Source organism: Mirounga angustirostris, unplaced genomic scaffold (assembly GCF_029215605.1).
Source record: "Mirounga angustirostris isolate CCGP_5_RB_7025 unplaced genomic scaffold, mMirAng1.0.hap1 SCAF_2, whole genome shotgun sequence".
Classification (NCBI taxonomy): Eukaryota; Metazoa; Chordata; class Mammalia; order Carnivora; family Phocidae; genus Mirounga; species Mirounga angustirostris.
The window spans coordinates 120,766,817-120,790,118 of record NW_026991710.1 but is presented as its reverse complement, the minus strand read 5'-3'; the positions used below and the strand labels follow the sequence as shown (position 1 = coordinate 120,790,118).

Sequence of the window (23,302 nt, the reverse complement as noted above, 5' to 3'; positions counted from 1 at the left end):
TTCTATCACATCATGGGAGTCAGGGAGTGTTCTGGCCCATGCCTGTCTCAGAAAAGTAAGCGACTCTAAAAACATCATAAGCCCTAAATCATAAAACATTGTACATTCCTCTCTCTGTTCCCGAGCATGATACCAGCCCACAAAGCAAAGATGTAAGAGGAGAGGTCTCAGGACCAAATTTAAGGGGGCACCAAAACCTTAAGTCATCAAGATAAATACTTTCATGAAATATTTTTTAAAACTCAAGATTAATTCAAAAAATCAATGGTGAATAAAATATCATAATTTAAAATACAGCCAGGATCCCTCCGAGTCAGATCTGGGGGTGAGGTGAGTGAGGGCAGGCAGAGCAGAGCAGCTGAGACACTGGCTTCTGGTGGGCAGTTCCTGGAGAAGAAACATCTTCATCCACTCAGCAACCAAGGCTCTGAGAGCTGCAGCTGGCATTCGGTCTTCTGGAAAGCTCTCTTTCTGTTCACCCCTACTTCTAGGGAGTAGCATTTTGGGGGCCCCAACTTAAAATTCGCAGCGTTTGTTGTAGCTTCTTGTCCTCAGTGGGCCCTGAACCCCTAGTTCTGTGAGACCATTAAAATCTCTCACAAGTTTCACAGCCTCTCAGGCCTCACTTGCAAATAGACAAATGTCTTCAGAGGAGAGCTGCTGGCCAACGTCAAGCTCACGCATCTGCACCTCCCCTCCACCTCCAGAGCCTGCTGTCCTGGTCAGCTCTGATGCCCTCCCTAGATGCTTTCCATCTGCTCAGCTCTTCTACTTCCCATGGACAGGAGGCTTGGTCTGCAACAAGCTGGTTTCCTTGACCGGAAGCCAGAAGTTTTTGTCTATTCCTCCAGATGAGTTTCAGAATCATTTGGGAAAGTTATCCCTTATGCAACATAAAAGTATTCCCATGTTATTTGGTTAGTATAGAATGAATGGTGGAATTAAAAGAGTAAATTAGCTCATGGCAAATAAAAAATTTTGTAATAGTAAATCTCTGAATTGGGAATATATCATGTTTTTCTACTGAGTCCTCTCTTACATCCTCCAAAGAGCTGAAAAAATTCTGAAAGAAACTTTAGATAAATTTATATGTTTCCTCTTTGAAGAGGTATTTTACATGTTCTGTTATTGTCTTAATTAAAACATGTTTCTGGGGCACTTGGGTGGCTTAGTCGGTTAAGCGTCTGCCTTCGCCTCAGGTCATGATCTCAGGGTCCTGGGATCAAGTCCCACATCAGGCTCCCTGCTCAGCTGGGAGCCTGCTTCTCCCTGTCCCTCCCGATCCTCATGCTCTCTCACGCGTGCTCTCTCTCTCTCAAATAAATGAAAATGAAATCTTTAAAAAAAAAGTTTCATTGTATTTTCAAATTGTTTATTGATAGCCTAACATGAATTTATTACTTTGTATATGTTCGTTTTGTAAGTGACATCACTAACCTTTTTTTTGTTAAGATAGTTGATTCTCTTCAATTTTCAAAATTAGGCAACTGTATTCCCTATAAAAAGAAATTTTGTTTCTTCACTTGAAATAAATACATATAGCTGCTCCTTTCCTATCGTATTGCATTTATTAGAATTTCTCAATGTTATATATGTTAATGTTCTATAATGGTCATGATAGTAGTCATCCTTGTCTTGAGACTGTCTATAATATGAATGTCACACCATTAATTATGATGTCTGTTGCTTTCAGTAAATTATCCTTATCATGTTAAGAAATTTCCCGCTAACCTTAAGAGATTTAATCAAGAAAAGATCTAAAATTCTATAAAATACCTTTTATGAATCATAGTTGAAACTTTGAAAGTTGACTTCCATATCTCAATGGTATAATAATAAATTTCCTGACAGTTATCATGAGAGAGAAAATATCTATTATACTAAGTATAACAGGAATATTTTTTAAACATTTGTTTGCTTTTCTTTAAGAATGTCTGTTCATCTTATTAGTTTCTGTTTTTTCACTGTATTTTTATTCTTCAATATGTTGAAGCGATGAATTATATCAATGGATATTATCATATTGCCCTATGCTTCCCATCCTAGTATCAGTTCTTTGGCTCTTGTATTCTTTTAATATTGTGCTGCATTTAATATTTGTTTTAGGATTATTTTACCTATATTTGTTATATATCAATTTTTTCTGCAATTCATTTGTATGCACACATGCATTTGCTATCAAAAAGGTAAATGAATTTTTGCCTTTTTATTCAAAAATAATTTATTAATCACTATGTGCCAGTTTTAAAGATATTTTGAAGAAGAGTCATCTCTTCCAATTATAGTAGAAGGCTTTTTTTACAAGAATAGGCAAAAAATATATTTTCTTCATGTGTACACGAATATGGTAAATTATATTATCCCATTTCTTTTCTCTAAATTTTTATTTTGAAAAATTCCAAGCACATGGAAAAACTCAAAGAAGACTAGCAGAAATATTCATATATTATCTTTCTTGATTCAATAATTGTGAATAATTGATCATATTTTCTTTATCTGTCTATAAGTGTATAAATATACATATACTTTTGTCGTGTCATTTGAACGTAAGTTACAGACATTATGACACTTCACCTATAATCATTTTCACATTCATCTCCTAAGAAAAAGGGCATTCTCCTAAATAATCACATTATTTCAAATTTAACAATATTAATAGTAATACCATAATATAATCTTTATATTCACATTTTTCCAATTGTCCCTTGAATGTCTTTCATAGCTGTTTTTATTTAAAATCAAATTTTAACCTACATTCGTTCATTGAATTTGGTTGCTGCATCTATTTTAGTTTAGAATAATTACCCAACTTTTTTTTTAATGGCATTGATTTTTTTGAAGGCTCCAAAAGAGTTGTTTTGTTTCATTTGCCTAATTATTTCCTCATTGAATGTATCTCTTGAGGGAAATTTTTGACAGTGTTCCTTTTTTATGGCTATTTATTTCTCAGGCTTCTTTTCATTAGATGCTCAATCATATATATTTTTCCAAGACGCTTTTTATTTTATTTTATTTTATCTTTTCATTTTTTATTTAAATTCAATTAACATATAATGTATTATTAGTTTCAGAGGTAGAGGTCAGTGATTCATCAGTCTTATATAACACCCAGTGCTCATTACATCACGTGCCCTCCTTAATGTCCATCACTCAGTTACTCCATCCTTCCATCACTCCCCCTTCCAGCAACCCTCAGTTTGTTTCCTATGCTTAAGAATCTCTTATGGTTTGGGCGCCTGGGTGGCTCAGTTGGTTAAGCAACTGCCTTCGGCTCAGGTCATGATCCTGGAGTCCCGGGATCAAGTCCCGCATCGGGCTCCCTGCTCGGCAGGGAGTCTGTTTCTCCCTCTGACCCTCCCCCCTCTCATGTGCTCTCTCTCTCCTCTCATCCTCTCTCTCAAATAAATAAATAAAAAATCTTTAAAAAAAAAAAAGAATCTCTTATGGTTTGTCTCCCACTCTGATTTCATCTTGTTTTATTTTTTTCCTCTATTCCCCTATGATCTTCTGTTTTGTTTCTTAAATTCCACATATCAGCGAGATCATGTGATAATTGTCTTTCTCTGATTGGCTTATTTCGCTTAGCATAACACCCTCTAGTTCCACACAAACGTCATTGCAAATGACAAGATCTCATTTTTTGATGGCTGAGTAATATTCCACGGTGTGTGTATATATATATATATATATATATATATATATGTATATATATACCACATCTTCTTTGTTAATTCATCTGTGGATGGACATCTGGGCTCTTTCCATAGTTTGGCTATTGTGGACATTGCTGCTATAAACATTGGGGTGAGTGTGCCCCTTCGGATCACTACATTTGTATCTTTGGGGTAAATACCCAGTAGTGCAATTGCTGGGTCATAGGGTAGCTCTATTTTCAACTTTTTGAGGAAACTCCATACTGTTTTCCAGAGTGGCTTGCATTCCCACCAACAGTGTAAGAGGGTTCCCCTTTCTCCAAATCCTCGCCAACATCTGTCGTTTCCTGAGTGGTTAATTTTAATCATTCTGACTGGTGTGAGGAAGTATCTCATTGTGGTTTTTTTTTTTTCCATTTTTTAAATTTTATTATGTTATGTTAATCACCATACATTACATCATTACTTTTTGATGTAGTGTTCCATGATTCATTGTTTGCATATAACACCCAGTGCTCCATTCAATACATACCCTCTTTAATACCCATCACCAGGCTAACCCATCCCTCCACCTCCCTCCCCTCTAGAACCCTCAGTTTGTTTCTCAGAGTTCATAGTCTCTCATGGTTCGTCTCCCCCTCTGATTTCCCCCCCTTCATTTTTCCCTTCCTACTATCTTCTTCTTTTTTTTAACATATAATGTATTATTTGTTTCAGAGGTACAGGTTTGTGATTCAACAGTCTTACAAAATTCACAGCACTCACCATAGCACATACCCTCCCCAGTGTCTATTACCCAGCCACCCCATCCTTCCCATCCCCCCACCACTCGAGCAACCCTCAGTTTGTCTCCTGAGATTAAGAATTCCTCGTATCAGTGAGATCATATGATACATGTCTTTCTCTGATTGACTTATTTTGCTCAGCATAATACCCTCCAGTTCCATCCACATCGTTGCACATGGCAAGATTTCATTTCCTTTTAATGGCTGCATAATATTCCATTGTATATATATATACCACTTCTTTTATCCGTTCATCTGTCGATGGACATCTTGGCTCTTTCCATAGTTTGGCTACTGTGGACATTGCTGCTATAAACATCGGGGTGCATGTACCCCTTCAGATCACTACATCTGTATCTTTGAGGTAGATATCCAGTAGTGCAATTGCTGGGTCGTATCTCATTATGGTCTTGATTTGTATTTCCATGATGCCAGGTGACATTGAGCATGTTTTCATGTGTCTGTTGGCCATTTGGATGTCTTCTTTGGAGAAATGTCTGTTTATGTCTTCTGCCCATTTCTTGATTGGATTATTATTTGTTCTTTGGGTGTTGAATTTGATAAGTATGTTTTATTTTAATTAATGGTTTTTAATTAAAAATGTTATCTGTGAGGGGCGCCTGGGTGGCTCAGTCGGTTAAGCGACTGCCTTCGGCTCAGGTCATGATCTCAGGGTTCTGGGATCAAGCCCCGCATCGGGCTCCCTGCTCGGCGGGAAGCCTGTTTCTCCCTCTTCCACTCCCCCTGCTTGTGTTCCCTCTCTCGCTGTGTCTCTCTGTGTCACATAAATAAATAAAATCTTTAAAAAAAAATGTTATCTGTGAATTTTATGCATCTTTTCTCATTCCTAAAATTACATATTTGTGTTTTATGTTCTCAATGTGTCTTGATTGAAACTTGTAATGGTTTATTTTATTAATTCTTCAAAAAATATTTTGACATATTAATCAATTTCAGTATTTTATACTTAGTCATTTTTGCTCTTATCTTTATTGACTCCTTCCTTAATTTCCGTAAGCTTTATTTTGCTATTCTTTTGCTCATTTTATTTATTATCATTTTTTGTTTAATAATGATCAGTTGAGATTGTGTGTTTTGTGAGTTTACTTTTGGCCATTATGACTAAACTTTGGTTAAAAGGTGTTCTTGCTTCAATTTCAAAATAGTCAATAATTCCTGCATTAATACTTTACTTTGTTGCAGTTGGTTACTTCCTTAAATTTTTTTATTTCCTTCACTTTTTTCCCATATAAATTTCTCATTTTATTGTATTGTGGTCAGACACTATGCCCTATATAATTTCCACTGTGGGATTTTGGTTGAGTTTCTTTGTAACCCAAATTATTATATGTAAGCACTAAAAGGAAGATGTCATCTTTATTGTACAAAGTTCTATAAATTGTTATTTAATCATCTTTGGCATATCCATCTCTAGATTGGTATAGTATAGGTTAGGTTCTGCATACAGTTAGATTCCAAAGAATAATACCAGTATTCATAGAGCATTTATTTAGTGCCAAGCACTACTCTCATTCAGGTACATATATTTAATTTTTTTATTGTAGAGACATACATGTAACAAATTTCACCATTTTAACCATTTTTACATATGCAACTTGGTGGTATTTAGTATATTCACAATGTTGTACACCCATAGCTACTATCTAGCTTCAGAACATTTTCATAACCCTAAAAGGAAATACCAGATACATTAAATTCTCATTTCCCCTCCCACCAGCCTTGGTAACCATTAATTTGCTTTCTGTCTCTATCAGTTTTCCTGTTTTGAATATTTCATATGAATGTAATTATACAATACATGGCCTTTTATGTCTGGCTTCATTCACTTAGCATAATGTTTTCAAGTTTCATCCAGGTTGTATTTATTCCATTGCATGGATATACCACATTTTATCTATTCATTCATCAGTTGATGAACGTTGGGTCATTTCTACTTGTTTGGCTTTTTTTTTTTTTTTTCTTAATTGAGAGAGATAGTGATAGAGAGAGAGGATGAGAGGGGGAGAGTCAGAGGGAGAAGCAGACTCCCCGCCCAGCAGGAAGCCCAATGCAGGACTCGATCCCGGGACTCCAGGATCATGACCTGAGCCAAAGGCAGTCGCTTAAACAACTGAGCCACCCAGGCGCCCCTTGTTTGGCTTTTGTAAATAGTGTTGTTTTAAAGATTTTTGTACAGGTTTTTTGTTACATCTGTTTTTGATTCTCTTTTGAGTTGACCTAGGACTAGAAATTTGGGGTCATATGGTATTTTATATATAACTTATTGAGGAGATGCCATACATTTTCCACAGAAGCTGAACTACTCTACAGTCCCTCCAGGAGTGTATGAGAGCTCCAGTCTCTCCACATCTCCAGCCACACTTGTTATTTTCTTTTTTTTTTTTTTACAGATATATGTCATTTTTATTTTGAGGTTTTTTTTGTTTTTTTAATTATTATTATTATTTTTATTTTTATTTTTATTCTTATGTTAATCCCCATACATTACATCATTAGTTTTAGATGTAGTGTTCCATGATTCATTGTTTGTGCATAACACCCAGTGCTCCATGCAGAATGTGCCCTCCTCAATACCCACCACCAGGCTAACCCATCCTCCCACCCCCCTCCCCTCTAGAACCCTCAGTTTGTTTTTCAGAGTCCATTGTCTCACATGGTTCGTCTACCCCTCCGATTTCCCCTGCTTCATTCTTCCCCTCCTGCTACCTTCTTCTTCTTCTTTTTTCTTAACATATATTGCATTATTTGTTTCAGAGGTACAGATCTGAGATTCAACAGTCTTGCACAATTCACAGCGCTTACCAGAGTACATACCCTCCCCAGTGTCTATCACCCAGTCGCCGCATCCCTCCCACCCCACCCCCCATTCCAGCAACCCTCAGCTTGTTTCCTGCGATTAGACACTTGTTATTTTCTAGTAGGTGTGTGAAGTCGTATCTCATTGTGGTTTTGATCTGCATTTCCTTAGTGACTGATGGTATTAAGCATATTTTCATGTGCTTGTTGTCCATTTGTATATCTTCTTGGAGAAATGTCTACCTGAGTTCTTTGCCCATCTTTAAATTGGGTTGTTTGTGTTTTTGTTACATTATAACAGTTCTTTATGTATTCTGGATACTAGACCCTTAGCAGACAGATGATTTGCAAATATTTTCTCCCACCCTGTGGATCTTCTTTTTACTCTCTTGAGAGCATCCTTTGATACATGAAAGTTTTTGATTTTGATGAAGTCCAATTTATCTACTTTTTAAAATTTTGTTACATATATTTTGGCATTATATCTTTTTTTAAAGCTTTTATTTAGTTATTTGACAGAGAGAGAGAGAGCACAAGCAAGGGGGGCAGCAGGCAGGGGAAGAGGGAGAAGCAGGCTTCCCGCTGAGCAGGGAGCCCCATGCGGGGCTTGATCCCATGATCCTGGTATCATGACCTGAGCCGAAGGCGGACACTTAACCGACTGAGCCACCCAGGTGCCCGTTGGCATCATATCTTAAAAAGAAAACCACTGACTGCAAATCCAGGGTCATAGAGGCTTACTCCATGTTTCCAACTAAGGGTTTTATAGTTTTAACCCTTACATTTATGTCTTTGGTCCGTGTTTTGATTTGATATTTTTAAATGGTGTGAGATAAGAATCCAACTTCATTCTTTTGCGTTAGGATACTAGTTGTCCCAGCACAATTTGTTGACGAGACTATTGTTTCACCACTTAATGGTCTGGCACCCTTGTTGAAAATCAGCTGGTATAGGTATGGGATTACTTCCGTACTCTCAATTCTCTTCCATTGATTCTTTGAGCAGCAACACGCTGTTTTGATTACTGTTGCTTTGTACCAAGTTTTGAAATTTTGAAGTGTAAGTCTTTCACCTCTGTTCCTTTTCAAGATTAGTTGGGTTATTTGTGGTTCCTAACAATTCCATATTTAAGACTGGCTTTTCTATTTGTGCAAAACTTAGACATATTTTAACTCATTTAACTCAATCGATAACCTGTAAGATAGAGACAATTATCATCCCCATTTCACAAAAGATGAAACAAAGGTACAGAGTGATTAGCCACACTGCCCAAGGTCTCAGCTAGTATTTAGGGAAATTAGTTTGAACACATGCACGCTGGCTCTAGAATCTGTGCACTTATTCAATACATTAAATTGCCTGATTTCTCTCTTACAGAGTGATGTTCCAGGCTTGGCTCTTCCTTACTCTTGCAACAATGTCGCTCAGTGCTCTGCTCGTGCTTTCTCTAACGCAGAGACTGTAATCAAGGCTGATGGTCTGTCTTCTCCTTCTGGTGCAGTTAGTGAGCCCAAATTGTGTGACTATGATGTTAGCCCTTTGTTCCTTTTAATCTGGGCTAGATAGACTTTTTATCTTGGGATCTCCCTTTGATGATTCCCACTTATTTCTCAGGCACGATTATATTTAAAAATCAAATGAAATAAAGTAATCCCAAAGTACAAAACCTGAGAATAGTACATGGGTTGAAGGCAACTGGCAAGACGAATTGTGGCAGTGAAATTGCATCCTGCTAGGAGAAACACTGCACAAATATGCCTCTTGGAGTCCTCCCTGAACTATTCTGTCAGGTGCAGATCCCAAAAGCATCTTGTCAGGCAATTCAGCAATGTCACTTCGAAATGAGGGTATAGAAGGCAGCAACACATGATAAAGTTTATTCTCACTGACTTATTACTCCATAAAAGTAAACATCAATCATTGTGATTGCAAGCCAGATGTTTTTCAAGTCCTGTCAGTGTTTATTGTTTTGCTTCATCAATCTATCACAGTTGGAGAACACTGTTAAAATTGTTCCACTGCTATTGTAATTCTGTCAATTTCTTCTTTTGCTTGGTATTTCTTGTTGCTATGTTCTGGGGATATAATGGTCCATATTTACCTAAGAATCATTGTGCAATATACCCTTTAACAATATCACTTAATCCTCCATGTCTTTTTACATGTCTTTGCCTTTAATTCTACTTTATCTATTTTTAAAATTTTGATTCCTATTTTTATCTATCTTGATTTGTCTAATATACCTTTGCACTTATTCTTTACACATTTTGCATTCTTCTGTTTTATTTGTGTTCCTTGTGATCTAGCATACATTTGTTGGGGTCCTTTATTCCTGTCTATTTTGACTCAGTCTAAAGGTCTTTGTATTTTAATGTGGAAATTTCATTTATATGCATTTATGGATTCACAACTGACATTTAGTATCTTTCGTTATCTTTATTCCATATTTTCTTTTTTTAATGATTTATTTCTGATGTTTTGACATATCTGCGATGGTCAGTTTGCCTTTATCCTCTTACGTGTTTTGAAGATATATAGCCTCTTTGTAATTATCCTGTTGGCTAACTTTATGTTTTTAAAGAATTCTCTCTCAGAACCCCAAAGTCGTTTTAAAGGGGCACAGTACATATAGAAACTCCAACTGCTTTTATGGGCCCTATAAAAGTTGGGTAAGATTGTTCTAGGATGGAGCCAACTAGCCAACAGCTCATAGGTGCCTTGAATGGATCTCACTTGTGTCATGGGCTCTTGATTCCCTCAGCCCCTCTGGAGGCCAGGTATTCACATAGGGATAGCAAGGTATCTCAACCTCAAGACGCATTCAAATGTGATTAAGACGTAGTGAGTGTACGCTGCAACTCACTCTACACAAATACATAAACCTATATGAAACAAAATTCCACAAAATAATAACTGTCCTTATTATGTGATGCACTCTCTTCTATTTTATACAATTTAATATTTTAATGCAGTAGTAACGACGCAGTGAATTGATTTCAAGGCCAATTACTATAGGAATTCACTATCCTGACTACATGTTGGAGGAGCTCTCCCTAAAAAATAGTGATGATTGACTTCCAAAGCCAGAGATTCTACATACCTTAACAGAAGCACCAGCATACTACAGCCCGGGAGCCAAATCCAGTCCACCACCTGGTTTCGTACAGCCTTCAAGTTAACAATGGTTTTTACCTTTTAAGTGTTTTAAAAAACCAGAAGAAGAATAATATTTGTGACATGTGAATATTACATAAAATTAAAATGTTAGTGTCCATAAACAATTAGTGGAACAAAGCCATACTTATTTACTTATGCTTTGGCTTACATACTGTCTATGGCTGGTTTTGCACTGTAACGACAAAGTTGTAACAGAAACCAACCATGTGACCCACAAAACCTAAAATATTTATTCTTTGTCCCTTTACAGAAAGTCTGCCAACTCCTCCACAAGGGATCTCATTTTGCAATTTGAAAACTCAGTTTTAGACTGAGGATTTCCCAACTAAGTTCTTGTGGAATTCCGTGGAGCTGCTCCCAGGGGCCACGGACACAGGGTGTGAGGCTCCTGGCCCACTACTCACGTTTCCATCTGAACCATTCCACTATGTTCATATTCCAGTATGTTCACACACTGAGGAACTTACCTTTGGAAAACACATAAAGTTAAATCAGATGTGGGGGAGAGGGACTTTTCTAAGACAAAATCACAAGAAATGCCATCGTTTAATAGGACAAATGGTGAGTGTTATTATTTCTCAAGCAACTCAGGCTAATATCCAATTGTTTTCTGAATTTGCTCAAGCTCTAGATAAGGGTGATGTAAGAACCTTAGGAAATACAAGAATAGATCTCAAAACCCGGGAAAATGAAGTTTCTACGTGTGAATTTAGTCTGGAGCAATGGCTCTCACTGCTGGCAACACACTAGAATTTCAGGCCTGCGTACCCCAGATGATTCCAATATGCAGTCAGGATTGAGAATTCTATTATTGCTGTTTGTCATTGTTCAACCGGTGGCAGAAAGTATCAGTGGTGTGAGAACTTTGGGATAAAATTTTCACTTTTAGAATTTTTCACATCCTGCCTAACTTCTTTAAGCTCAAAACTAATGTGTGCAGGGAGTTCAACTACCAAAATGCCAATGTCTTAAATAAAGCTGGCACACCTAAAGTATGTGAAATCCTCTCTGGTTCTGAGGATTTGGAGTAGGCAGTAGTAACTGGATTGGAAGAAGCTTGGCTCAAAAAAGTGAAATTTCAGCTAACAAGTTGTTACTAACCAGTAACATCTGTCTTTCCATAATGTGGCTACTTCCATTCTATGCACCCTACACTTCCATGGTAGAGATACACCCCTGCCATCTCAGGTTATGCACAAGGTGAATTATTATTTTTGTATCTTTTCAGTTAGCCCTGATTTGCCATAAGTGAAGGCTTGCTTGAGAGTTGTTGCATAAATTTGTTGAGAATTTAATGTCTGGAAGCAACTTATTTGCTGCTCTCATTCTTTTTATTCTGCATAGATCATGGTAGACCTTCAGAGACAATTCTGCAGTCAACTAGATCTGAATTCAAAACCCAGCTCTGCCATTTATCAACTGAATATCTTAGGCAAGTTAGGCAATGTTTCTGATCTTTATTTTTGTCTACAAATAATGATTAATATATAATATTATGCACTCAGGTAATTGTCTTGAAGATGGCAGGAGAGGATACCCAGAGTGTAGTGAATAGGCAACGTGTTAAATACGAATATTATTATCTCAGCCATATAAATGTCCATGATTTTGGACTAGTGAAGTTCCTCAGGCAATATCTGTTCCATTACTCTCATATTAGAAGCAAGAAACTTTCACCCAGATAAATTCAGTGACCTATTCAGATCCTCAACCAGTTAGTGGCAAAGCCAGGACTAGAACTCTGACCTCCTTTCTCACTGGGAAGGTGGAGATAAATATCCCTTGCTTTCTTTCTGTCTGGGCTGAAAAAAGTGCAGTGGCTGAGATAAGAGGCTGATTTTTCTCTCTATCCCTGCTGCCTCAACAATGATTTGGGACGATGAAGATGGCCAGCAGCTGGGCAGTCCAGAATCAAGCTATCACATTCAAGGTTCCTCGAGGGAAGCTGTTGTCATCCTAGTCCACAATGAGGACTCAGTGAGGAGCTGTTATTCCATCAAGTTAAGGAAGGCAGAAGTCTGACCACTTGGCTGCATGGGAGCTGCCAGAGCATGCCATTCTGTAGATAGGCAGAAACTGGGCCATTGCATTGGACACCTCGCTCGCGAAATTCACCAGTTAACAGGCTGCTCCTTTCTTTAAGAGCTCTTGACCAGACAGTTCAAACAAAATATTGAGGGCTATTCAAAACACTAGGCTCAAATGTCATCACATTCTTTAGGAAGCTCAATTTTTCTAAATTGTAATTGGCTATTTTAGCTTCCTAAAATCCTTCCAGAAAAGAAAAATCAATGACAACAGATAGGATGGACATCTGACTATATTATTACAAACTCGACCCGGATTGAGTTTGTCAATCCTGTGGTTCAAGAGCAAAACTGAATATTTCCTTTAAAATACTGCTTCACAGCAATAGTGTCCTCCAAACATTTTTTTGGAATGGGCAAGATCCCCATTTGTATATTCATTCTGTATAAAACAAGAGGGTATGGCCAAAGAGACACTGAGTTGGAAGTGAGGACATGTGAGTTTTTTCCTCTGTCTGATCACAAATTAGCTGTGTAAAACTTCCACAGATAAATTTATCAATCAATCTTCATGGTCATCACAATGCCAAAAAACCCCCAAAAAACAAAAAAAAACAAAAAAAAAAAACCCCAAAAAACTATAGCACTTAGAAAAGTTAGTTTTCTGACTTGGAAACTACTTAAGGCATTTCATATGTAGGGTGTGTTCTTCTAAGAGTTTGCTTTTGCGAGATAAGACTTCTATCAACTGCAAGTCAGGAGGGAACCAAACCCAAACCAGCAGCTGCAAGAGCTGGCCTTATCACATCGAGACAGGAGCTCACTATTGGAAGTTTGCGCATTAAGCAAGACTATAGATAGGGTATTTGTCCAACATTGCACTTTATTGTTATTCTTTCTTATAACATTTCATGTTAGAAATGTCAACTGTTTGGGAAGGCCATGTGATTTGGTGGATAAAGCATAGAAGAGAGTGTCAGGAGACTGGACCTCTATTCCCCATTGCATCCCTAACATGTCGTGGGCCCACAAGTCGCCCCACCTTTTGGTGCACTGGGAACAGTGACAGGGGCCTTCTCATGTTCCCTGCCTCAACACATGGATGTCTCAGGCTGGTAGAGTTTTAGTGAGCAACTGTGAGGTCAGAGCACTGAGGATAAGAGACAAAAGAGGTTAATGTTCGGGAAAAATTCAGATACTATGTAAGTGTGAGATGGCTACCCTGTTCCAAAAAAATGTTTGGAGGACACTATTGCTGTGAAGCAGTATTTTAAAGGAAATATTCAGTTTTGCTCTTGAACCACAGGATTATTTCTTGACCTTAATTCCCCTCTTCCACATTTCTACCTAAAATTCTTCCCATCCTTCAAGGTTCAGACGGTGAGTCATTGTAAGTAGACATGGGGTAAGAACTTCAGAGTACACATTTCAGAGCAACTAAGGAAATGTGCAGTGTTGGGTAGCCAGATGCTGACACATCTTCTGTAATACCTCAAACTATATATGTTTCTCCTAGAGAACTGGAATTTTTCGGGTATAGTCTGGATGTGTTCTTCCTAGAAGAAGTGAACAGATTTAAAAAAAAAAAAAGACCCTCATGTCAATATTACTAGAACAGAAAACGGTTTCTCTTCGTAGCTATAGCAAGAAGATACTGAGAGCTAAGAGATATAATGTAATTAGTACAAGAAATTGGTGTGAAAAAATCAAAATGAAGAATATATGACTATTTTAAAACTCCTAGCCCTTAGGACCCCAGAATCACAAGGAATTTGTCTTTTTGTGTGTGTTCAATGCACCCTGATGTTCACCAACTAATATGCTAAATATCTAAGAAATCTTGCTGGCAAGATTTCAACCAGGCACAGACCTAGAAATGGAAATATTATTGGAAATCAGCAGAATTAGGTCTTGGTTCTGTTCTTACCAGTTGTGTTAAACTGAGCTTATCAGTTAATTTTTATGATATCAAATTTCTTATCTGTAAAGTAAGAAGTTGGATTAGATGTTTCAAGAGACTTTGTAATATAAAGTATAAAAGTACATTCTGAATTAAAGAGGACAATATTTAAATTGACCTTTAATTTGCGAACGATGCAATTGGATTTGTTGAAAGCTCATTTAGCTACAGAAATCTAGGGGGGGGGGAGAGATGTTTCTCATAACCCTGTCCCTAAGAGGTGTAGGCAAACCATGTATGCTGTTTAATGGTTACAAATTTGCTTGGATGCTTTTGACCTAGTCAACCCAACTGAAGATTCTATTGTAAAAAGCCCTGCTTAAAATCCCCTTATTCAAAGAAATTTTGCACCTTTGTGTAACTGCATATGTCTACAGATGTCCGTTAGCTGATTAGGGCCCAAGGAATGTGGGAGAACCACACACTTGAGGGCTATTGCTGCCAAATGTAAGCATCAAAACATTCCTCGTGGTTGTTAGGAGTACATGTTGTGGGATTTTAGTTTCCTTACCTTGAATTTTGAAAGTAGCTTAAGCACGTGAGAATGTACAAAGAGATACTTCTTTCGTTTCTCCTAGATGACATTTTTCAACCAGAGGCTAGTATATTTAATTTGAAGTGATTGATAAAATTCTTCAAATTGTCTCATGTGAATCTATCTTAGAATAACCAGGAAGTTCTTTAAAATTTAACTAAGTGCTAGAAAATAGAAAAGCTTATGTGAGTGAGCAAAATTATTGATCCTTCAAGCTGACATTTTTTTGTAAACTGTATATTTCAGTAAGAAATACTGCTGAGCAAGCATGGGTATTAACTACTACTGAAATACAAGATTTTTTTTTTTTCTGAAAATGGAAGGAAGACTATGACAAAGATCCTTTTATAGATCAGTTCCAGATATTTGATTGTTGAGGAAATGATGTTTAAAAACATTTTTTATCAAGTTGCTCTTAGGGCATTTATTTACTGTATTTATTTACTTACTGTGTTGGTGACCTTAGGTGACTATAATAAGAAATTACATCAAAGCAACTAAATCTGGAGAACTAAAGCAGGCATTTCTAAGAACATAAATGGAAAATTTCAACCTCAAATCAATTTGACCACCAATCAGTTTTTATGTAGTAGAATGCAACATTCTCAGTTGGGACTTGAATCAGGTATATGTAATTTTTGGAAATTACCTCAAGGACTTTTTTTCTCTAAACAATGTGTTGCCTTCAATGTTAGATATTCCTGAGTTCTGACTACAGTTTAGAACCTTGGTCTTCAGCCTCTACTTCTTCCGAACAAAATTTCCACTAAATGCTCATTTCCTCTGAGAAATAGCTGTTGGAGAAGAAAGACATCTATTTGCTAGAGACTGAAAAAGGTTTTGATAAAGTTCAAAACCTACTTTAATGAGGTCTGTCTCCCTAAGCCTCTTCTCATATCAATACCAAAAAAAAAAAAAAAAGAGTTAAATATACTTTGCTTATTCATGTGTTTAAAATTCAAAGCACTAAAGTATCTGTTTTAAGAGATGTTAGATCCTATTGTTGGGTCTTTGCCATATTTTTTTTTTACAACATGCTGTCATTTTCTATGCCAGTAAGCCCTGAGACTATAGGTCTTCTCCGCCAAAAGCAAGGCCAAGTAGTGATAAGGACCCTCTGTGAGGAGGGATGGCTGGTTACAAAGGGCCTGCTTATCTTGGCCACTACTGAACACGAGGCAGAGTCCTCTTGGGATGAGTTCTGGGCAAGCTCTTTTCCCCCACATCCTCCAACCTACTATTCACAGTGATCTCCCCGAAATGAAAATTTGGCCTCAAGCCCTTTATTGTCTCTCCACTCTTTTAAGGATACAGTCTGAATTCCCTACCAGGGCCGGCAACACGTGGTGCTCCTGCGCTCTGCTAACCTCTTCATCTGTTTCCCTTGTTTGCTCGCAGCGTTGTTCGGTTCACATGTTGCGCTGTAGCCCCGTAGATGCTTGCAGATCCCTCAGCGATGTGTCAAACTCCAGGGCATGGCTGGCACTGCTGACTCAGTACCTAAATATCCACACAGTCGAAATCCTAGAGTTCTTTTAAAATGAGTTCCAAAAACACCTCCCCGAGTTCTTTCCACCTCCTCCTCCTCCCCATAGAATTGACCACAGCCTCCTTCGTGCCGCACTTTACCACCACCTAAAACACATTATGAGACTTAGATCAAATCGTTGTGTCTCTTTCCTTGATGGGAAGACCATGAGTTAGTTAGTTAGTTATTGTATTCTTTGTACATAGCACAAAGTAGGCATGCTAAAACAATTTTGTGAACTAATGAATAAATGAATGAATACCCAAGGTTTCCAGGAACCACTGGGGCCCTTGGAAGACATATCTGGATTACAGTCAATCATAAGATTTCATTGAGCCTTTACCACACCATGCCAAGCCCTGGGTACTTGATGGAGTTTGTGGTCCAAGTAGGGGAGATAAGAAAGGATCTTCAAAAGGAAATGGTATTGAACTGAGACCTGAAAGGCAGACAGCTAGGCCAGATGGGGGTGGGAAGGAATACATCAGGCAGAGGGAAGAGGAGGCATGAAGGTATGGGCATGGTTAAGAGTATGGTGCATTTGAGGAATCAAAATGTGTCTGGCATGGCTGGAGCCTGGAGAGAGAAGGTTGAGGGGCAAGCAATGAGACAGGGAGACAGGTGGGGGGCTGGGTCATGCAGGGTCTTATAGGTGTTCACAAAGAGGAGAGGGTACCCACCCATAGACTGAGCACCTCCCTATCTGACCCCTGCAAATCCCCACTCAGGCAGTCCTTGATGTCCTGCGGAAGAGTTAGGAAGCCTGGAGTAGGGCATATTTGTGTTCACAGTCAAAACTCCTCAATGGCTTTGGTTAAATTTTTAACATTTTAACTCTTTTAACTCTTAAAAACTTTGGTGTGGATTGTTTTGTTTTTCAGTTTTAGATTTTTTTTGGTCTTAAAAGTATGTGCTTGTTATTGAAATGTTGAAAATATTTTGTTGGTCTTCTGTGAATGCATGTTTTTCAAATATGCTTGTCCTCATTCTGTGGATGCCACTTTGCCATATGGCTTGTTTAATTCACTGTTATGTTCATTTTAGATGCAATCTGCAAACTCACCTGGTTGTTTCTCTATAAGAAATTAGCTAAAAATTTATAACTATTAGTATTTCACTGAATACCTATTATGAGCAAAACACTGTTCTAATGCTGAGGGGATTCAAAATGAGCTAGCCCTGGGAACTAGCAGCCCTGGAAACAAGTTTTATGTCTCAAAAGAACCCATTTGGTGTCCTAAAGTGATTATAAATGTATGCCCTACCTGTAAATAATTATGCTGAACTGAAAGGTCTAAAGGAGATGTAACATTAACTAAGAGATATAGATAATTTTAGTTCATTAGTTATCCTTTTTTATATTTTTATGTAATTTCATTGATTCTTCATAAAAATATTCCTTTCCATAATTTTGATTTCAATGTATGTTGAAACTTAAAATTCCTATCATCAGGTATTGCTATCATCAGGTATTTCTTCTTACATTATCTTTTAAATCATCACACTTGAGTGTCGAAGATGAACTTAGAGGCATGCCTGGGTGGCTCAGTTGTTAAGCCTCTGCTTTCGGCTCAGGTCATGATCCCAGGATTCTGGGATCAAGTCCCACATCGGGCTCCCTGCTCGGCGGGAAGCCTACTTCTCCCTCTCCCAGTCCTTCCTGCTTGTGTCCTCTCTCTCTTTCTGTCAAATAAATAAAATCTTAAAAAAAAAAAGATTAACTTAGAGATATATGTTATTTACCATGCTATTTAGCTCATTTGTGTAGCAATTGTTTAAATACATGTGATGAATCAGGTGGTAGAACCAAGTCGAGGAACAAGATGAAAATTGAATTTATAAGAGAGGAGAAAACATTGCAGACAGTTAAGGGACGATGAACACTGCCTGCACAATTTGGGGGAAAGGATTTGTTGGCAGCTGGTAGAAAGAGGCAGGTCTTAGTACTTGGTCCTTGAGTAGACTGACCAGAAATGTCAAAGACGTTTTTCAATTCTGTGTGGATTCTCCAGGAAACCTTGAGCATTTAGTTGAGGAGCCAAGGTGACAGTCTCTCTGGGGAATGTCTGCAGGTGCCCTTCCACCCCATCTTCGTCATACCTGGGCACCATTTCCCTCACTAGAGTGTCTCAAAGCAATGAGCAGAGATAAATGCATGGAGTTTAGTATGCTGATGGTTATCTAAGAGTGTTTTATAACTCTCAGAAGCATAAAAATAACATAAAACCTCGAAGTCAGAGATTGATAATTAAACTATGATACATTCATACAATGGAATACTATATAGCCATTAAACATCTTGTCATGAAGATTATTCAACAACATAGGGTACATGTCTGTAGTATATATATTTTAAACACTATTTACATATTTATGCATACTTAAACACAATGATCCTATATTTAGATGCAATAGTTAAATTTCAGATGGCTATACACCAAAATCTTTAAAGTGTCCATCTCTGGGTGGTTTGATAATAGATGACTTTTATATTGTTGTTGGTGCTTTCTTGTATTTCCCAACTTTTCTTCATTGAATCTAGATTACTTTTTAAAAAAAAGATCTTATTTATTTGAGAGAGAAAGAGAGATCAAGAGACCATGAGCAAGGGGAGGGGGGAAGGGGTAAAGAGGGAGAAACAGACTCCCTGCTGAGCAGGGAGCCCAATGCAGGCTTGATTCCAGGACCCTGGGATCATGACCTGAGCCAAAGGCAGATACTTAACCGATTGAGCCGCCCAGACGACCCTAGATTACTTTTGTAAAACAAAAAATCCAATTTATAAAAACCTTATATAATAATTTATAAATTTTATATTTATAAAATTTTAAAATATAAGTATAATTATTTAATTATAAAAATCAATTTATAATATATTTAATGAGATTTTAAAAGGATATGTGAGAATACATACCTTGTACTCATGTTTGTGTGCTTATATGTTTTTATTCTAAAGAATAACCTAGAATTCATTGCATCACTTGGTTATCTGGGTCCTCAGCCAGTAATCTTAGACTGGAGCCAGCATTTCCTACAATTCTATTAAAATTCTGAAATGCTACTTTAGAAAGAGACAAAAGAAGTATGGGTGGGGAACCTTAGAATTGACTCGCCCTCTATCAAGCCAGAAGAAAATTGAATTTAGTCATGTCTTGGTTTTAATTTTTACCAGCGAAGTAGAATTGTACCAAGGAGGTAGAGACAGGAAGGCACGGGGCAGAACTTTCATCCTATGTCATCATCATGAGCCTCTCCCTTTCTTTAACATCGACAATTTCCCAAAGTTATGGAAAATGCCATGCAAAAGCAGTTTCCAGTCTCTCTTCCCTTTATAAGAATGTTAAAAATTATAACCAACGTATGTCATGCTCATTATGTGCCAAGTACTCCACTAATGTGGGTGTGTACACGTACCCACATGCACAAAACTACTTTAGTCCTTACAATGACATTTTGAGGCAGATTTTATCATTTTACACATGAGGAAATGAAGATATAGTTTCCTCATCTGTAAGCCCCTGCTATGTAGAAATTCTGGAGCTGCCACAGGGAGGGACGTGGGATAAATTTGCATTTTATGATATGCGCTAGAGTCCACTCAGTGACCTCATTGCTGATCTTTTTCTCAATTTCTGTTTTCTACAGGTTTAGTTTCCTCAGAGAAACCATCACTCACCACTCCTGGTGCAGGACAAGACACTTTGGTTACTAGACACCAACAACTCCCAGACAGGGGACAAAGTTTGTTCATTTTTTAAATTTTTTGTAATTCAAGTATAATTAATATACAGTATGGTATTAGTTTCAGGTGTACAATAATATGATCACAGGAGATGTACTCTTAATGGCCTTCAACTATTTCACTATTGGTAGAAATGCAAGCTGGTGCAGCCACTGTGAAAAACAGTATGGCGTTTCCTACAAAAACTAAAAATAGAAATACCATATGACCCAATAATTCCACTACTGAATATTTACCAGGAGAAAATGAAAACACTAATTGGAAAATATATATGCATCCCTACGTTTACTGCAGCATTATTTACAGTAGCCAAGATATGGAAGCTGCCCAAGTGTCCATCCATAGATGCATGGATTAGGAAGATGTGGTACATATACACAATGGAATGTTACTCAGCTATAAAAAGGAATGAAATCTTGTCATTTGCAACAACATGGATGGATCTACAGGGCATAATGCTAAGTGAAATAAGTCAGAGAAAAACAAATACCGTATGATTTCGCTCATACGTGGAATTTAAGAAACAAACAGAAAAAAGAGAGAAACAAAAAAAAAAACAGGGTTTGTTCATGTTTTAAAATAGTTGCTTTGGACTTCATTGTTATGATGCAATTCTATTCAACTGGACCCATCACTGTGGCAAAACTGTGACCAACACTGAGAAACAGTGCCAAATAGATGCAATCCCTACTCCAGAGGAATTCTCACTTCTGGAATATCACGCAGAAATAATACTGTGGGCTAAAGAAATTAAAACAATCTAGCAGAGCACATAAGTGCTGACTGTGACCATGAAATGGTGGGCCAGATGGAAGGGACCCATCGTGCAGTGGTGAGGAGGGCTGGGGTCAAACCATGCAGGGTCAGCTGTCCCACCTGCTAACCCTGAGTGAGGTCCCCAGGGGGTTTTCTGTCCCCTTCATTTTCAAATGGGCCCATAGTTCTCATCTTACAATATTTCTCTAGAGATCAAATAAGAAAATGCTTCACCCTGAGCCTGACATATCGTAACTGCCTAGTAAATGAGAACTCTTAAGCCACACTGGGCATGAGAGAAGGGCGGTCAGGTCTCATTCGCTGTCCCTGGCTATTTTTCTCAGAAAAAGATGACTTCACAAGAGCTGGCTGAAAGTAGAAAGGGAAATTATCTCTTGTAGGTGGGGTTTAGGCAGGATACTCCAGATTTTTTTTAAAAAGGCTCAGCAAATACTTAGAGTAGCTGCAGGATCATTACCTAATAGAAACATGGAGAAAATGCACTGGGATAAATGGAAGCAGCAGATTTTAAGAACAGAGACCAGGGGAAGAAAATTAGGCTAAGGCTGGGAACTAATTATTAGGCTCTAGGTTCCATGAAACAATCTAATTTTCAAAGTGACTTCAATGTGAAGCCAACAGGATGGTGTCCAACCGGAAAGCATTTAAAGGTCAAATATAGACACGCAGTGCTACATGCCCTGAATCCTAGAAATAATGGCTAGCATGGTGGGGCATTGTAAGTGTTTTCATGCATTACCTAGTTTCATCCTCACAGGAAGCCAAAGAGATAGGTATTACAATCTTCCTTTGCCTAAGAAATTACTAAAGCACAAAGCAATTAAAGAACTTGTCCAAGGCCGCATAACTAGTAAGAGAGATTCTGTGACTGAAACCCCACCTGTTTTGTTCCAGAGCTCATACACCAACCACAACTATCAACTGCCATGAAGAAAGAGAAGACAAGCCCCCATTAACCTTTAAACATAACCTCTAAAGAATGACCCAATATAGCCAAGTCCCTGACTACATGATACCATACGGTAACATATGTTATTTGTAATAACTAAATTCAAGAAAACTGTAAGGCTGTAGTAGTCTTACTACTTCATGACATAAAATAGCACTGGTGACTGCAGAGAAAGAAACATAATCAGGTGAACGCTAATGGTGCTTTCAGGTGCATTGAGGCAACAAACCAGAAACTTCTGCAGATGGGAAATCCAGTGCAACAGTGGTCAAAAGCTCAGATGAGACACAATAAGGATTTGGATTCAGATGGCGGCTGTGGTGTAAAGCTAGAAAGTTGGTACCAACATGACCTCTCTTGGGTTTGGACTGAAGTTTACGTGGGGTGATGGCTCATTGGGTCGCCCTTCTTCTCCGCAATTTTACATATATTTTTAAATGCACTGCTTCTTGTACAAGTCAATAAGTGGTTCTTCCAGTACTTTCTCATACCCTTTCCTTCATTTAAGGAGATGGTTTGCAAATGTCTGACCCATGAATACCTGTTGGGTAGTTGAAAGTAGATAGTGGAATTACTAATGTTAAAATTGACACATTGCCTCAGAAGTTTTACTAGCTATTTAAAATTGAACAATAGCTTCCCAAACACAGTTAATAAAAAGAAACTCACTAAATAATGTAATTCTAAAATGGAACTTTAAAGATACACCCTATATATTCTGACTTTATTTTGAAATTTTGTGTTTTTAGGAGCAAGGCAACAAATTGACCACACTTTATCTGAACCAGGTATGTTAATACTTGACATAGAATCACAATAATTTCATCTTAAATGACACATTGCTAGTTCCAAATGCCTAAGAAAATAAGAAGCATCAATTCTTATCTTTTTAATTTCTTTAAGGATTTTATTTATTTGTTTGAGAAAGAGAGAGAGTGGGGAGGAGCAGATGGGGAGGGAGAGGAAGAACAAAAGAATCTCAAGCAGACTCCATGTTAACCACAGAGCCCAATGTGGGGCTCCATCTGATGACCCCAAGATCATGACCTGAACCAGAACCAAGAGTCAGAGACCTAACTGACTTAGCCACCGAGGCACCCCAAGAAGTATCAGGTTTTAAAACAGAAGAGGGTATATTATTAACTTTCATGATACGAAATTGTAAAGGCAAGGAAAATATGTTCTTTTTAAAATTAAAATATGCATTTCTTATTTTCCTAAATATTTTGGAACTAGCAGTACATAATTTGATAATTTTTCTTTTAATTTAGATTTTTTAACTTTCTAACCAGCCATGGGTACTTGAGAGAAGTCTCGTAGAAGCTTATAAAACAATTGAACTTCCTTGTTTC

At 37.7% G+C, this 23,302-nt stretch overlaps 1 protein-coding gene across 1 annotated transcript in view; it reads left to right on the top strand.

Annotated features, from left to right (window-relative positions):
• Positions 1–23,302, top strand: part of LOC123847517 (glycophorin-A-like) — a 33,897-nt gene that overhangs the window by 4,563 nt on the left and 6,032 nt on the right. The window contains exons 3-4 of the mRNA XM_045879379.2: positions 20,128–20,223; positions 22,700–22,738. Coding sequence (XP_045735335.1) covers positions 20,128–20,223; positions 22,700–22,738 — 135 coding nt within the window. The remainder of the gene's footprint in view (positions 1–20,127; positions 20,224–22,699; positions 22,739–23,302) is intronic.